The 17,835-nt window shown below is 43.2% G+C and overlaps 1 protein-coding gene across 3 annotated transcripts in view; it reads right to left on the minus strand.

Annotated features, from left to right (window-relative positions):
• MAP3K15 (mitogen-activated protein kinase kinase kinase 15) overlaps positions 1-17,835 on the minus strand; it is an 86,759-nt gene that overhangs the window by 10,573 nt on the left and 58,351 nt on the right. For all 3 annotated transcript variants that reach the window (XM_039357209.1, XM_039357210.1, XM_039357212.1), the window contains 4 exons: positions 17,605-17,735; positions 17,193-17,298; positions 15,036-15,193; positions 11,255-11,438 (listed from right to left, as the gene is read on the minus strand). In XM_039357209.1, the coding sequence (XP_039213143.1) occupies positions 11,255-11,438; positions 15,036-15,193; positions 17,193-17,298; positions 17,605-17,735 (579 nt within the window). The remainder of the gene's footprint in view (positions 1-11,254; positions 11,439-15,035; positions 15,194-17,192; positions 17,299-17,604; positions 17,736-17,835) is intronic.

A 17,835-nucleotide genomic window follows, 5' to 3' on the forward strand; every position in this document is an offset into this window, starting at 1 on the left:
TGCCATCAAAGGACTGGGTAGGGGGAAGCATGAGGGGGGCCAGCAATAAACCTGTATGCATTTTTGTGTGGGAATTTGAAAGGGGGGATGACAGCTGAAGAAAAACAGATAAACCTGTGACCTGTTAGTGCCAAGGCGTCTTCAAGGCCATTTGCTCTGAATGTTACGAGTCCAAATACTTCAGCGTTCCCAAAACATCCAAGCAGCATCACATTGGCTGGGTTTAGACTGGTCATGGGAGGGAAGTGACGGATTTGAAGGACATAGTTTGGTCTTGTTGTGCAAGAAACTCAGATTCTGCCTGATTTTACTGCAACCAGCATCTCTTAATAAAAGTACATTTCACTTCAAATAACTGAAGTTGAGGGTTTTTGCTTCCCTAAGGGATGAGACTGGGGCAGGTCTGACATTAGTCAGAATCTGCAATTGTGGTCAACCCTGAGAGGACATCACCTTTACTGTAGCGACTGTACACATGATGTCGGCTCAAGGGAGTGATCAGGAAAAGATTGAATGCTGCGGGAGGCTTCATCCAGGCCTCCTCCAGGACTGGATGTTTCTGAGTGGAAGGGAGAAGCAGAAAGCTGCAGTGACTCGCTGAGACCCAGGTGGTCCCTGGGTGTCAGGGGGAGGGAAGATTGGGAAGAATGACCCATGGGGTTGATTTTCACTCATGTAGGACATGGCAGCCATCAATAGGAACAAATGGAACTGGAAGAACTGGAGGAAGAAGAGAAAGGCAAAGAGCATGGCCAAGCCAACTGATGGAGCAAACCATGAGATTCATGTAGTTTTTTCCTGAGAACCTCAAGATATGCGAAGCCCTCGTCTGAACTGCACAACCCAATAGTCAGCCACTTCCAGCCACAGCAACCAATGGTATGACATCTGCCAACGAATCAGTTTCCGCAGCAGCAATGACCCCTTCAGCCAAAGCACCTGGAGTGACAGCTCAACCTGCCCCCCCTGCAGAGAGTTTGCTGGGGTCATGGTCCAAACCAAAGCTGAGCTGGATCACTGCAAACTTGCACATGGCAAGACTAGGCAAGGCAAAGCAAGGCACTAAGTCGTCAGTAACAGCAAGGTTTTTTGAATCGTGGCAAGTGTTGCTGGCAAATACAACACTTGTTCCCGACAAAAGCTCCTCCCCATGGCATCTCCTTAAATCCTATTCTCCAGGTAAGCCTTGTGAAGAGGAGCCGGGTGTCCTCCTCCCGAGTAGTTGAGTTGCCTGGCACTGATTCTGCCTCCTCTCCATTCTCCGCTCTCGGGGATCGGGCAGGGGAGGCAGTTGCTCATCTCCAGAGCTCCGTCGCTCCTCTGCATTGCCTGCCCTTTCCATCTCCTCCCCTCCTTGCTCAGTCACCCTGCACCCTCTCTTCCTCTCTAGCAACCATTCCGAGTCTAGAGAGACCCGGGACTGCCTTGTCCTGCTCCTCCAGTCGTTCCTCCTGGGCCAGAGAGGCTGCACCATCTTCCTCCACTAGCCCCGATTACATCTCCTCCTCCTCCTCCTCCTCCTCAGAACTGGGTTCCGATGGAGGCATGACATTATCCCCTCCTGCAGAGACCCCTCCTCCGGGACCAGACAGATGAGGGTGTTGCGGGAACCAGGCATGGAAGTCCCAGACCAGGTGAGGGGCATAGACATTGGAGGCGTCCACCCAGGTGAAGTCCATGACCTTTCCATGCCACAATTTACTGAATCCCTATTGCTATCCGAACTCAGGACTACTGATCTGGGCGGCGGTGGAGCCAGATGATGCCAACTATCTGCCATCACAGGCACCAGGAACAACTGATGGAACACTGGCTGGATCCATATGGTATGTGGCAGAGTCAGCTGGAAGGCCACTGGGTTGATCACTTCGACCGGGAACAGTCCCAAATAGCGGTGGTCAAGTTTCTTCAAGGGGTGAGTCATCGGCGGGTACCACATAGATAACCAAACCTGATCATCTATGGCTAGTGATGGAACCTCTTGCCGATGCTGTTCCGCAAACCTCTTGTAGTCCTCCTTGGTCTTCTCCAACTACGTTCTCACGACCTGGTATATGGCACGCAGCACCTAGAGGAACATGTCCATGGCCAGTACTGGACAATCCAATGGAGCCAACAGGAAGAGCCACAGGTGGAACCCATAGCTCGTAAAGAACAGGGACACTCTGGTGGGAGTTGTTAAATGCAAACTCTGCCAATGCCAAGACGTCCACCTAATTGTCCTGCTGCTGGTTACTGAAGCACTGGAGGTACTGCTCCAGCATAGCATTTACTTTCTCTGTGCCTGTCAGTCTCCCAATGATGAGCTGACAGACATGCCTGAACTCTCAGTTTTGTTAGTAGTGTCTGCCAGAAGCATGCCATGAACTGCGTGTCTCAGTCAGACACTACCCTCTCTGGAAGCTAATGTAGCCAGAATATCTGCTTGATGAACAGACATGCTATCACCCAAATGGAGGGGAGACCTGCACATGGGATTAAATGGGCCATCTTGGTCAGCATGTTTACAACCACCAATATTGTGGTGGCACCCTTCGCTGGGGGAAAGTCTGTGATAAAGTCCAACGAGACCAGCCCCCCCAAGGCCTTCCTATTGTGGGCAGAGGCTACAACAGCCCAGGGGTTGCACCAGTGGTGTATTTGGCCTGCTGACATAGCATGCATGACATCACATACCCTGACATGTCATTTCGGAGTCATGGCCACAAGAATGTGGGCGACACAAAGTGCAATGACTTAAAGACCCTTAAATGTCCTGCCACTGGGCTGTCATGGCATTGATACTGGACAAGGCCAGAGGAGTCCCCCAGGAACATAGAGATGGTCGCGAAAGCATAACAGGTCCTCCATATATATCCATGGGGTTGCATCCCCCCATCACTGAACCTCCATGAACAGATCCTGTTGTTGCACCTCGTGAATCCTGGCCCATAGGTCCAGATTCAATAGCTGCGAACTGTTCCAGGTGGATCACCATCCTGGGTGGCTTCTTATCCTTCTTCAGGGAGAACTGGGACTTACGGGATGGCACATGTGCATGCTGGTTCCACCCACCAGGGCAAAGAACAATGACCACTGCACCTGTTGCTTGTTCAGCATCCTGGTATTCCTTAGGCCAGCGGTTCTAAACCTGTGGGTCGTGACCCCATTTGGGGTCGAACGACCATTTCACGGGGGTCACCAAACAACGCAGTCTGCCACAAGCAAAGGTCTTCAGGATGCCGTCAGTCTTTCTCGGCTTGGGTGAGGTGTGGTTCATAGGCTCTTCTGATGCTGGTACTGGCACTGTCTTGGTGGGTGCTGGTGAGGCTTCCATCCATTGTTGTGCCTATCTGCTGGAGCCGTGCATCAATATGTAGGCATCGTGGAGTGTGTGGAGACAATCAGTGTGGGCAACTCATCCAGCAGTTCGGGAGACAGGCCTTCCTGGAACTGGTCCATTAAAGCAGCCTCGTTTCAATGAAGGCCCGGGCTGACAACCCAGAATTCACTAATGCAATCCGTGAGTGGCCCTTGGCCCTGCCGCAATTCTCTCAGGTGTCAGTTCACTAGGAGAGCTCAACAAGAGAGTTGCCCAGCCTGAAGGCTCATGTACAGCTGGCACTGTCCAAAAAATGTTGGGAATTGAGCCAATGAGCCATCAAATTTGTCCAGAAGCACCAAAGGGCATTTGCGATGCAGCTACCCAGCCTGCAGCTGTGGGAGCTGCATGGAAAGAAGAGCAACTTTCTGGGAAAAGTGCACATTGTCCCCGAGGAGCTGCTCCATCTTCTCCAGCAACAGCAGGTACGTTATAAGGACCCACCCCACTTTGCATCTTAAGAAGACAGAACTCTTGGAATAATTCTTCCAACAGGAATCCTTTATTAAGAAGTGGTTGCAGGCATGCTAGACAGGACTTGGGGTCCAAGTTCTCCAATTCAAGGTTTTAAGGGTTTCCCCAGTAGCCCCACCCAATCAACCCCCTCTTTCAGTGACAGTCTCAGGCATTACACTTCCACCCCCCTTTTCATTATTGCCTGGCTGGATGGAGACTTCAAAGAAACTACATGAAAGGAAAACGGCCCCATTCTTATGGTTACTTCTTTTGCAATACACACATTCAGTTCCTTAGAAGTATACTGAAGGAAGTGAGGGCCATAAAGCCCCTTTGTTCTCCCCCTTCTCTCCCTCTTATGGCAGAATCCAGAGAAGGCAGAATTGGGGTTTTCTATATTTGATAACTGGAGATGAAGTATAATTGAATTCTGACATCCGGCCCCCCTTAAAAATAAGAGAGATCCACCTGGAAGAAACCAAAACAGGTATAAAAGTTAGTCAGGCTTGTTAGGATACTCTGTGTGAAACTTCTTCAATAGCTTCGGGGCTCTGACATGACGTTTATGGACCCACTCGTTTTGTGAGGGAGGGAGGTGTTTCCAGGCAACTAGGTACTGAGTTGCTCCATGATATCTCCTAGAGTCAAGGATCTCTTTTATTTCGAAGTGTTGTTCGCCCTCCACCATGATTGGAGGTGGTGGGGGGGGATTTTTGGCCGTAGAGGTGATTGATGCTCTCTTTTCAGCAAGCTGCAATGAAAAATTGGGTGTATTTGCCTGAGATTTTTGGGTAATTCTAATTCTACTGTTACTGGATTTATGATTCTTTTAATTGGAAAAGGTCCTATATATTTTGGTCCAAGTTTTTTACAGGCTGTAGGGACTTTAGGTATTTTGTAGAGAAGTACACCATTTCTCCTATAATGAATGGTGTAGGCTCAACCCTTTTTTTATCGGCTTGTGCTTTGTATGCATGCCTAGCTTCATCTAGTGCTTTTCTAACTATTGGCCAGGTGTTTTGTAGTTTTTCCATCCATTCTTTGAGTGATGGGATCATTGGTTCATTTGGGGTTAATTCTGGCATGGGGCTGAAACTTTGACCGTTTGAAAAGGAGTGTAGCCTGTGCTGGAGTGGACTGCATTATTGTAGGCAACTTCTGCAAAAGGGAGTAAGTCCGTCCAATCACTCTGTTGGAAATTTAAAAAACATCTCAAATATTGCTCAAGTACTGAATGACAACGTTCCGTTTGTCCATCTGTCTGAGGGTGATGGCTAGATGTCAGTCCCTGAGTGGTCCCTAAGAGGGATAAAAATTCCTTCCAAAATGCAGACGTAAATTGCACTCCCCTATCAGAGATGATGCGTTGGGGTGCCCCGTGCAATCTGTAAATGTGCTGGATGAAAGGTTTTGCTAAGGCCTTTGCAGTGGGAATCTTTTGGCAAGGGATAAAGTGCACCTGTTTGGAAAACAAGTCCGTGACTGTCCAGATAACAGTATTCCCATTGCTTTCTGGCAATTCCACTATAAAATCCATGGCTATTTCCCTCCAGGGGGCTGAGGGACTTGCCACTGGTTGTAATAGCCCTGGCGATTTCCCTTGCAACCTCTTTGCCGATGCACAGGTTGGGCAGCTGGCAACATAACTTTCTATGTCCTTTTTTATTGATGGCCACCAAAATTGCCATTTAATTAAGTGTAAAGTTTTTACAAATCCAAAATGCCCTGCTGATTTTGTGTCATGGCAAAGCTGCATGAAAGTGATTCTTTGGGTTGTTGGTATATATAACTTTTCCTCTACCCAAGGCAACCCGTCTCTCATTGTGCACACATTTTTGTTTTTCTGGAACCATTCATCTGTTTCCAAACTTTTTCTGAATTCAATTCCAGTTTGGCTGTCCAGTTGTGGTTTTAATTTGGCTTGGGTTCTTGTGGTTACTGGTGCTGCCAGTTGTGACTCTGCCATTAGTGGTCTAGAGTCTGTGGTTTGTGCGCTGTTATATTGAGGCATGCGAGATAGAGCATCTGCCAGGAAGTTCTTTCTCCCTGGTAAATGTTTGAGTTTAAACTGGAACTGGTGAAAATGCTGAGACCAGCGGGCTTGTTTGGGATTGAGTTTCCTGGACGTTTTCAGGGCTTCTAAATTTTTGTGATCGGTCCCCACCTGGAAGGGGATTTTGTTGCCTTCCAGGAACTGTCGCCACGTGAGTAATGCCCAACGTATCCCATAAGCCTCCTTCTCCCATACGGGCCAGCGCTGTTCTGTTTCCGTGAGTTTCTTGGATGTATATGCACAGGGTTGCAATACCCCTTCATTGTTTTCTTGTAATAGAACAGCCCCCACTGCCACATCCCTTGCATCTGCCTGTATTACGAAGGGCTTGTCCATGTCTGGGTGCCTTAGTACTGGTTCGGCAGAAAAAAGTCTCTTTAGTCTCTCAAACGCTGCTTGGCACTCCATTGTCCATGTTAGTGGCTGGCTAGGTTTTACTGAGGATGCTTTCGTTTTTAGTAAGTTAGTGAGGGGCAAGGCTATCTGGGCAAATGAGGGGATGAATTGGCGGTAAAAGTTTGCAAAGCCCAGGAAACTTTGTAGTTGCTTTCTTGTGCGGGGTGGTGCCCAATCTAATACTGCTTTGACCTTCTCTGGGTCCATTTCAATGCCCTGTGGGGATATGCGATAACCTACGTAGTCTATCCTTTCCTGGTGGAATTCGCATTTTGAGAGTTTGGCATATAGGTGGGCGGCTCGCAGCTTCTTTAAAACCGCTCTGACAAGGTTGACGTGTTCCTCTTTTGTTTCAGTAAAGATAAGAATGTCGTCCAAGTAAACAAGGACCCCCTTAAACAGGTGCTCCCTTAGAACGTCATTGATTAATTGCATAAAGACTGCAGGGCCCCCTTGTAATCCAAATGGCAAGACTTTGAATTGATAGCACCCCATGGGGCAGTTAAATGCAGTCTTCCATTCGTCCCCTTCCTTGATTCTCACTCGATAGTAAGCTTCCCTTAAGTCTAGTTTAGAAAAAAGTTTCCCTTTCGATAGGTGTGACAGCATGTCTTTCATGAGGGGCAGCGGGTATAGGTTGCTTTCACTGATTGTATTCAGGGCCCTATAATCCACGCATAAACGTAAAGAGCCATCCTTCTTCTCTCTAAAAAGGACCGGGGCAGCCACTTTAGGCTTGGCTGGCTCAATGAAACCTCTCTCTAGGTTTTTTTTTATGAATCTTTCCATTTCCTCCTTCTCCTTTGGGCTCATGGAGTATAATCTGGGCTTCGGGAGTTTTGCCCCAGGCTTGAATTCAATGGTACAGTCTGTGGGTCGGTGGGGGGGGAGCTCATTCGCCCTCTCCTCACTGAAAACTTCAGCAAGGTCTCTATATTCCTCTGGTATTTCTGTTAATCTTTTTTCCTCTCCTATGGATGCTTTTTCTATTCTTGATTCTGGTAGCCTCCCTTGGGGTTTTAAGTCCATAGGGTCCCCCTTCAGGAATTTGATTTCTGTCGTCCTCCAATTTACCCAGGGGTTCCATTTTTTCAACCATTCCATCCCTAGAATCATTGGGCATTCCATGCCTGGGGTCACCACAAACGTTATGTCCTCTTCATGTTTGCCCAGGGAGAGGTGTATTGGTAGAGTGGCTAGAGTAGCTGGCACCCCCCTGCTATGGATCCATCTAACTGGCCAAATGAGATTGGTTGTTCCAGTCTCCTCAATGGGATGCCCAGATTACCCACTAGTGTTGGGCTAATGAGGCAGCGGGTGCAGCCAGAGTCTATTAAGGCTTTCACCTTCACAGCTTCGGGCATGGGGGGGGATTAATATAGTCACTGTCTTGAGGATGGGTGTGATGTGTCCACTTACCAGGGGTTCGCCCTCCGAGCTGTCATCTGAGGTATCCACCGGCCCTGTGGTGTAGGCTGGAGTTTTTTCCCCTTGGTGAGTAGAAGTGGGGGGTTCCGCAATTTCCATCATTCTCATGGCAGTTTCTTTTGGCTTAGCTGAAGACTTTCCGGATTTGTTGGTTGGGGATCTGTCTGGGTTGTGCTGGGGGGCTTTGGAGCGGCATTCTACAGCTCGATGCCCTTCTCTTCCGCACTTGAAACACCCCATTTGCTTCTTGGCTGCAGCCGATGATTTCACCGGTTCGTGTGTCAGCTCCGGCGGGGGGCGGCTCCATTGTTTTCCTCGACGGTGTCTCTTCAATATGTCGATCTCTGCTTCCTCTGCCAAGATGTACCATTCCTCAAGTTGGTGTGGGTCCCCTCGGGGCAGGCAAGCGTCATATAGATCATAATTTAGTCCGTCTTTGAAATGGCTAAGGAGGATGTCTTCTGGCCAATTCAGTTTGCTGGCAATGGCCCGGAATTCTTGTGTATATTCAGCCACCGGGCGTTTGCCTTGCTTCATCGTCTTTATCCTTTCATGGGCTTTGCGATCAGCCAGGGGGTCTTCAAATCGTCTTCTCAGAGAGGACATGAAATGGTTGAAGTTACTGAGTTCTGGGACATTGGAGTCATGCAAGTTCACCACCCAATCTGCAGCCGATCCATCCAGGGCAGATTGCACGATCCGGATGCGGGCTTTGTCACTGGGGATGTCCTGCCCGTATTCCTCCATGTAGCTGAGGACTTGGGTTAGGAAAAACCCCAAGCGTGTTGGCTCCCCTTTGAATTTCACCTCCAACGGCGGACGTGTTGGAATGGATAGGTGCCTCCGTTGTTAGTGGTAGTGTCTTTCATCCAGATTGCCATCTGTGGTCCGGTAGGGGGTGGGGACTACTGGATCAGCAGATGTCCCCGGGGTTGCAGGTTCCACGTCCCCCTCGGTGTCTCTCCCTTTGCGGCTCCAGGAGCTGGGGCGGCCGTAGGGCTCAGGATTCTCCTCTCCTAGGGAGCTGAGAGTTCTCTTCATCAGGTCAATAGCTTTCTCTAGGATCCAGTCTGAGTACGGTGCCCAGCTTTCTCCCTCTTCACTTGCGTGCAGGGATTTCTCCATCTCCTGCTTCCATTCTGGTTGCTTGGTCCCCCGTCTCAGGGTCACCTTTCTTGATTCCCTTCTCCACTCACTTTTCTTTCCAACGCCCATTGACCAGTGAGGCTTGTGGTCCCGTGTCTCCACCACTTCTTTTCCTGAGGAATCTGACCTCTCGGATCCCAACATCTGGCAAGGTTCCAACTGGGTCAGCGGCTCTCTTTCCAGGGAGTTTCCCCCCTCTCTTGCTCCATTGTCTGACATGGTAATTTTTTGCAAAATCCCTCGGCAAGGGTCTCCCTTCCAGATGGATTAATTTTGCAAGTCCTGTCTAATGTAAGGACCCACCCCACTTTACATCTTAAGAAGACAGAACTCTTGGAATAATTCTTCCAACAGGAATCCTTTATTAAGAAGTGGTTGCAGGCGTGCTAGACAGGACTTGGGGTTCAAGTTCTCCAATTCAAGGGTTTTAAGGGTTTCCCCAGTAGCCCCACCCAATCAACCCCCTCTTTCAGTGACAGTCTCAGGCATTACACTTCCACCCCCCTTTTCATTATTGCCTGGCTGGATGGAGACTTCAAAGAAACTACATGAAAGGAAAACGGCCCCATTCTTATGGTTAGTTCTTTTGCAATACACACATTCAGTTCCTTAGAAGTATACTGAAGGAAGTGAGGGCCATAAAGCCCCTTTGTTCTCCCCCTTCTCTCCCTCTTATGGCAGAATCCAGAGAAGGCAGAATTGGGGTTTTCTATATTTGATAACTGGAGATGAAGTATAATTGGATTCTGACATACGTTCTCTTAAAACACGGTGAAGGGAAGCAAGTGGGTTTAGGATTGGGAACAAATTGTTATGACCTGGGGCAGGGCACGTAAGCAACACCAATAAATGCGAAGGCCTAAATCCTTTTATTAAACCAATCTTCCCCAAAATCCCACAGTTCATTTTAAGCCCAAGAGCAAGGCTTTAACACGCGCGTACACCTCAAGCAGTTCCTTGAAGCTAGAAGTCCAAGAGAGAGAAGCACAGTGCTGAGAATAAAAACAATTCAGGAAACTTGGTCACATGCGTCTTCATAACACAGATAGTTTGCCGGGGTCGCAGCCCAAACCGGAGCTGAGCTGGGTCACTGCATAATCGCACATGGCAAGGCTAGGCAAGGCAAAGCAAGGCAGCAAGTCGTTGGTAACAGCAAGGTTTCTTGAATTGTAGCAAGTGTTGCTGGCAAATATAACACTTGTTCCTGACAAATGCTCCTCCCCAAGGCATCTCCTTAAATCCTATTCTCTAGGTGAGCCTTGTGAAGTAGGGCGGGGTGTCCTCCTCCCAAGTAGCTGAGTTGCCCAGGCACTGATTCTGCCTCCTCTCTGTTTTCCGCTCTCGGGGATTGGGTGGGGGAGGCAGTTGCTCATTTCCAGAGCTCCGTTGCTCCTCTGCGCTGCTCTGCCCTTTCCATCTCCTCCCCACCTTGCTTGGTCATTCTGTGCCCTCTTTTCCTTTCTGGCGACCATTCTGAGTCTAGAGAGACCTGGTACTGCCTCGTCCTGCTCCTCCGGTCGTTCTCCTTGGGCCAGAGAGGCTGCGCCATCTTCCTCCATCTTCTCCTCCTCCTCGGAACCGGGCTCCGATGGAGCCATACCACAAGATTACAAATTGTGGGCACATGACACCAGAGTAGTGCAACTGTTATAAATACATGCCAGTTGCCAAGCACCTGAATTTTGATAATTTGACCATGGGCATGCTGCAACAGATTTTTAGTGTGAAAAATGGTCATATGTCACTTTTCAGTGCTGTTGTATGATTGATTATTATTATACAATATCATTATTGTATGAATGATTATTAAGTCAAGAACCACCTGTACTGAAATTTGTGTAAGGTTTCTTCCACAGTTAAATCAAATCAATGCTTGCTCAGAAATCACTGTTTTAGAATTACTTTAAGTCCTCACCCAATTTTGGACTATAACCATCTCAACTGTTCTCATTTTCAATATAAAGCCATGCTTAAGAGAACAAGAGCTCTAAGATTTATCCAGGAAATACTATTCACTATGGAAAATTTGCTCATAATTTTCTTCTTCATTTATTTAATAAATCCCAGGACTCTTGTTTTGTACAGATCATTTAGGGGGATGGTTATTACCATAACGTTAATTGTACAATATAAGCAGAAGAAGCTACTTTATAGTGATCTATACTCCCAAAGCATTAATTGACAATGGCTGTCAGACAGGATTTTTTTTTGTCAAACTTCTCTGGCCATGCCAGAGACTAAATATGGATTGTTTGCAAAGAAAGCATATTTTTCATCTATAAATTATAATTCTTGCCACATATGGAAATTTTAAATTATAATTCTTGCCACATATGGAGATAAAATCAATTTTATCTCATTATTCTTACATAATTCTTAGCTGTGCTGAATACATGCTGATTTTTTTGTTTTACCTGAAGTTTTGAATGCAATTCTATTTTTCTTGCCTTTGTTCACTTGTTTTAAGAATGAGTCTTTAAGTAAATCAGATGCTGTAACACGTTTATTTGGATCAGGTTCAAAGCAGAGCAAGATAAAAGCTATAGCTTCAGCAGAAAGTGATTCAGGGATTTCAGGGTGAATTTTGAACATCCCAACCTGTAAATAATAATGGTTGTCTGTGTTATTTGAAGATTAAAAATTAATTCAATGTTGGATTGTTTTATTGTGTGCATTAAAGTAATAAAAGTGAGAAATAAAAGTTTTTCAGTTGTCTCAAATTATATGACCTAAAATAATAACTAACATTTTTGAAGCTAATCTATTGAATACTTCAGAATTTGGTTCTGAAGTCCCAGTACTAAAACAGGGTGTCCAAGCTTGAGGCTTCACATTCATATTGGGTGTTACATTTGAAGAACAGCCAAGTTCCCAGTAAATCTAGGTCACGGGTTTCTGGCCAAGGAGAGGTTCCAACAAAGACATCAGGTCATTGTCAAAGACACATCTGAAAACAATGCTATTTTTGCAGTAGATACAATATTTGCTTCTAATCTTTTGTCGATCTATATTGTAGTTTAACTTTTATATAGTACAATATTGTATTTTATAAGTTACCAATTAAAGTATTTACAGCATTAAAATACTATAAATGGTCATAGACAAGCACAAAATTATAAGAATTTAAAAGGACACAGATAAAATGACTATAACTTTTTAATTGCAGTGAAATTTCTCACAAAGACTTTTAAAGATCTTGACCTTTTTTATTCAAATCCACCCACCATGATTACTGTTCTCAAGTACAACTATATACAAATATCTTGAAACCTAATTAAAGAGAACTGATCTGAGGGCACAACAGCAGCTAAATGGGTAAATTGAAACAGCCTGTTACAGTAATCAAGATTTAGAATAGAATAGAACTGGAAAGGACCTTGGAGGTCTTCTAGTCCAGCCCCTCGCTCAAGCAGGAGAACCTATACCATCTCAGACAAGTGACTGTCTAGTCTCTTCCTAAAAACCTCCAGTGATGGAGTGCCCACGATTTCTGAAGGCAAGCCGTTCCACTATTGTACATTTACAATAGCAATGTATCTTTAAATGCATTCAGCAAAAGTCAGCTTCTGATCCTAGCCAAAACTGGATAATGGAAAACAAGCTGAAGTTAAATCCAGAAACTCAGAAGATAAATAAGAAACTTACCCAGGGACTAGGATTCAGCATGTTTTGAATGGGATGCCCTAATCTTTAAAAGGTTCAGTGCACCTGCAAGTCACCTGAATCTTCATTTGCCACTTGCTGCGCAGGTGGCTGTGGCAATGAATGTTTAACACAAGGCTGCCTACCACAGCAGATGTGATCCTTCCTGAGCTGGGCAGATTTGTCAACAACTATCTGTACCTGTCTTCAAAACCACAAGACACCCTACACAGAGCTTTTCTTGAAAAATATCTGGAAGTTGTTATACTGATTTAGTTGTGGAGAGTGTGACTTCAATTGTATTGAGTCTCAGCATTTTGTAACTTACCGGGTAGTAGAGAAAGATAGAGGTATGAACATCTTTATTTTTGCTCCAGTTTCCTGTTTATCTGAAATTGCTAATTAAAGGATGATTCCTTTCACTCTTTATTTTGCTAGCACATTTATTTTCTGACCCCCTGCCTGACAGGATGAAATTAGCTAGAAGCCAGTTTTGTACCTTAACTCTAGGTATTTCTGGTAATAGAGATGCATCTGAGCAAGTGAAAATAACACAAACTATGCAGTGATGTCATAATACAAAATCAGTTTATATACATGTATGGGATGTCCCAATGCAAGTACAAGAGGGGACAGAACAACACAGCATGAATATAAAGCAAATATCACAACTCCCCTGGTTTCTTGATTAAACCGACAGGACCTCATAAGACATGCACAATAACTGGTTCACTTATCACATTAAGTCAGAATGAACAAGCCACATTCCAAGGTAATGTGTAGTGCACATTTAAGCTACCATCTTCATTAGATGAGTTGAATTTATCCCCATGGAAAAAGAAAAGGCCACATTATGATTACCGCTACAGCAGTAATAAAGGCACTTTCTCAACACTAGATAGGAGCTTGGCTACAGTACTTATTACCATATTGTTTAAGAATCTATCTGAAACAGGTGGCAGAAGTAATTCCCTGTTATGAATAAGATGTTATCAATGTTTTAGTAATATTCAACTCAGTTTTCCAGCTACTAAATGTATGGGTCTCTGTCTTGAATTAATAAATGAAAGGACTGATCAGATAAATGAGGGCTAGAAGGATTAGAGCCTGAAAATCTTAACCTAGTTAAACCACAGTTTGTGTTTATAGTATTTCCTCAGATCATTCAGAAAGCAGACTTGCCAAGTTTAGGTCTCTATCAAATTGGATATGGACTTAAATTTTCATTTTTTTATAGGCACATTGCAGAATCCAGCTGTACTTTCTTTCAATGCTATTTCTTACATAGACTCCTTTCTTACAAAAAGTCTCTTTCTTACAAAAAGTCTGTTTTGTAACACTAATTTATGGTCACCATGATGTAAAAAAGATGTTAAGACTCTAGAAAGAGTACAGAGAAGAGCAATAAAGATGATTAGGAGGTTAAACTGGAGGCTAAAAGGAACAGTTGCTGGAATTGGGTATGTCTAGTTTAATGAAGAGAAGGATGAGTGGGGACATGATAGCAGTGTTCCAATATCTCAGGGGCTGCCACAAAGAAGAGGGAGTCAAGCTATTCTCCAAAGCACCTGAAGGCAGGACAAGAAGCAACGGATGGAAACTAACCAAAGAGAGAAGCAATGTAGATCTAAAGAAAAACTTCCTGAGAGTTAGAACAATTAATTAGTGGAACAACCTGCCTCCAGAAGCTGTGAATGCTCCAATACTGGAAGTCTTTAAGAAGAGATTGGACAGCCATTTGTCTGAAATGGTATAGGGTTTCCTGCCTGAGCCGGAGGTTGAACTAGATGACCTCCAAGGTCCCTTCCAACATCATCATCATCATTATTATTACTATTATTATTATTGGATCATCGCACAGTCAGCCAGATGTTCAGACTAGACTTGGCATTTTGTCTACCTATAGAGTCCTTACCAAGGACCTGGGATAGACAGATGTGGATGTTTGTTGTTATTACAGATATCGTCGCAGAATGGAGGTGGTTCCTAGTAAGGCCGCCTTTTGCAATTGACTAATTGCGAATTTGTCAATGCCAATGGTGTTCAAGTGGTGCTCCAGTTGTTTTGGGATTGTACCCAAGGAGCCTATTACTATTGGTACTACCCTTGCTTGCTTTTGCCACAGTCTTTCTATTTCTATTTGTAGGTCTTTGTATTTTGTTATCTTCTCCAGTTCTTTCTCGTTTATTCTGCTGTCTCCAGGCACTGCCACGTCCACTATCCAGACTTTTTTGTCTTTCTTATCGACAATTGTTAAGTCTGGGGTGTTATGTTGCAGGTGTTATTTATTATTATTATTATTATTTCCTTGTAACAAGAATCTTCATAACTATATTTTATTCTGCATGGGCTGTTCATGATGACAACTTAGAACATTTAGCAGTTGCAAAACTGCTGTACATTGGATGTGAGGACAATCTGTTGCAACATCTGTCACTCTATTCATTGATCGCCAGGGTTGATTCAGCTGACCTGGCTGTACATTTCCTAACTCAACAGGAAAGGTGAACATATTTAAACAACTTTTGTTTTAAGTCTCAATTCAGTTCTTACTTTGAACATTGCTGCTTGTGGCTCCCCAAGCTCATGAAATGGAGCCTTTCCTGTTGACATTTCAATGATAGTACATCCCAGGGACCAAATATCAGCTGGTGCCCCATATCCTTGAGGGCCCTTATCAATGATCTCTGGAGCCATATATTGCAAAGTACCTAAAATTAAGGAGGATAAAAGAAGCATTATGTGAACAGACTATTCTCTATTTTGAATATTTAAACTGCAGTTATAATACAGATGAATTTAACAGGTAGACAAGTGTCAATACTGGTAACTCTTGACTACTAGACTGTTTTACTACAATTTGTTTAAATGTTTGCCTCTACATATGGAAAAGAAAAAAGCTCCTTCCAATAATATTGAAAAAATTATGCTTCAGTGCATCTTCTAGGTGCATATTCAGAAGCTTAATTACTCAACATTATACAATGAAAAAATGTGCTATTAAATATCAAACTTGTGAAGATAATCTTTACTGTCATTTTTTACTGTGGGCACATTGGCACATATTAAAAATGAAATTCTGCATATAGCATAAGAACAACTTTATGTGACTCATCAATCCATCAACACCATGACTGGCAGCAGAGATCAATATGTATGGGCCCATCTGGTGACTACTATGAGGTGTGGAAGTCTATGAATTTGATCATAACAGGAGAAAAGAGTGAGAAGTATGAATTAATTCAGTTAATAAAAGAAGTGAAGAGGAAGGAGGACTATGTATGTTCACCACTTAGAGTTACTTAAAAGTAATAAAGGCAGGATAAAATAATAATAATGCCATTTTTAAATAAATATTGAAGAATAGGAGCAAACAAGGTTTTTTTGCTATTTTTTTAATAGCTAAGTTCCATGGCAATTCACAATACAGATTCTTTTTAAAAACCATAAAAAGCCAAAACATATATTAATAATAAAAGCCTACAGTTTAACCTTTTACCAATTTGTTCATTACTAAACAGGAAGATATTATTCAAAATTGGCGAAAACCAGAAAAGCAAAAAGATTGTTAAGAATTATTTGACATCATATAACAGTACCCTGTTAAAAAGCAGAAAAAAAGGAATAAATTGAAAAAAAAATTTTGAGTTGCAAATTTTTTTTTCATTGAAAAAGCATCTATATAGGAACAGTTTCCTTTGTTTTTGCTTAATATTTGATACAGAAATCCTAACTTAACATTTATTTGAACATAAGCTCCAATAAAATCTGGACTATAAATGCATGAACAGATATATTTTGGCAGAATCTCTAAGATTATTATATAAAATAGAAGATATAAAATACTGGCAAGGTTGATAAAATGATTTTATAAAAGCTTAAATGCCTTCAAATACATTATGAGATTTGAAAGACCAAAGCCACCAACTCACCATTCCCACCTAGTAGGCCCCAATGAATACCAATCTGCCTTTGCAATTTTGTTTGCACAGAGAGACCAGTTTTGGTCACTTCAGATGTGCTGGACTGCAGTTTTCAAAATTTTCTTGAGACCCAGCCCTAAGAATCTAAAAAACACCAGGTTGGCAAAGTCTGGGGCAGTCAGTTATGAACCTTGATACAAATGTCAAATAAAGGAAACAACGTATTTTGGATACTTATAGCTTCTCTTTATTGGCAATGAAGTCAAATGTACTTTGTACCTTCTTTATAAATCATAAAGGTTTTTATAGAGCCAATTTGGTGTAGTGGTTAAGGCACTCAACCAGAAACCAGGAGGCTAAGAGTTTTAGTCCTCACATAGGCATGAAGGCAGTTGAGTGATCTTGGGGCTAATCACATTCTCAGTCCTAGGAAGCAGGCAATGACAAAGCAATTCTGAAAAACATTCCTAATAAAATTGAAGAGACTTGTCCAGGCAATCTCTGACAATTGGATGCAACTGAACGGAAGAAAAAAGTTTTGTAACAGGTCAAGACCATTTTCTCTGCTATTGAATAGATAAGTACCTATGCTTCTTAAGTTAACTTTTTACTAAATAGTGAGAGTATTGGTAGAATAATGAAAAGTTAACTGAAGGATATTGTTTTCTATCCTCCTTATTTATTTCTACATACATTGACTATTGTTGGTACTAAGTTCCATGTGTGACCAAATAGGATATTACCTACAAAATGAAATAGACACATTCTAGAACATTTCTGTTCTTACCTGTAAATGTTTCTGTACATGGATTGACTCCTGCAAGGCGTTTAGAAGTTCCAAAATCAGAAATCTTTACTACTCCACTGTACGTATTAACTAAAACATTGTCTCCCTAAAGGCAAATAGAAAATAAGTGTAATGTACTGAAATCTCCAGGAACTATGGCAAACAATCTGTCTGAATTCTGCCTCTAATATCACATCACTTATTCCAGATCAGAAGCAAAAATGGCTGTTTCCTTCCCTAACTCTATCTACTTTGCAAAGAGAATCCATAGGAAAATGGTGAATGGGAGTGCTCCAGGTCTTATTAGATATTCATAGAAGAAATTTATGAAGATTCCTAGCATTAGTAGAATGGTAACACTTCTTAAATATTTATTTTTTAAAACATGCAATGATAAACAATATATGCTCACTTTTATGTCTCTGTGTACAATCTGATTCTCATGGAGATATTTCAAACCTTCTAGTATCTGTTTGGTATAAAACTTAATGGTGGGCTCTTTCATTGGTCCCCATTTTGATCTAAGAAGTGCAGAAAGACTTCCTGTAAAAGAAAAAAAATAAGCTATAAAGTCAGTCAGATTATAAATATGATGTAGTTTGATTTTTATGTATTTTATAAATAAAGTTCTCAAAAATAAGTA

Source organism: Crotalus tigris, unplaced genomic scaffold, assembly GCF_016545835.1.
Source record: "Crotalus tigris isolate CLP2741 ecotype Arizona unplaced genomic scaffold, ASM1654583v1 scf7180000018879.704157, whole genome shotgun sequence".
Taxonomy (NCBI): domain Eukaryota; kingdom Metazoa; phylum Chordata; class Lepidosauria; order Squamata; family Viperidae; genus Crotalus; species Crotalus tigris.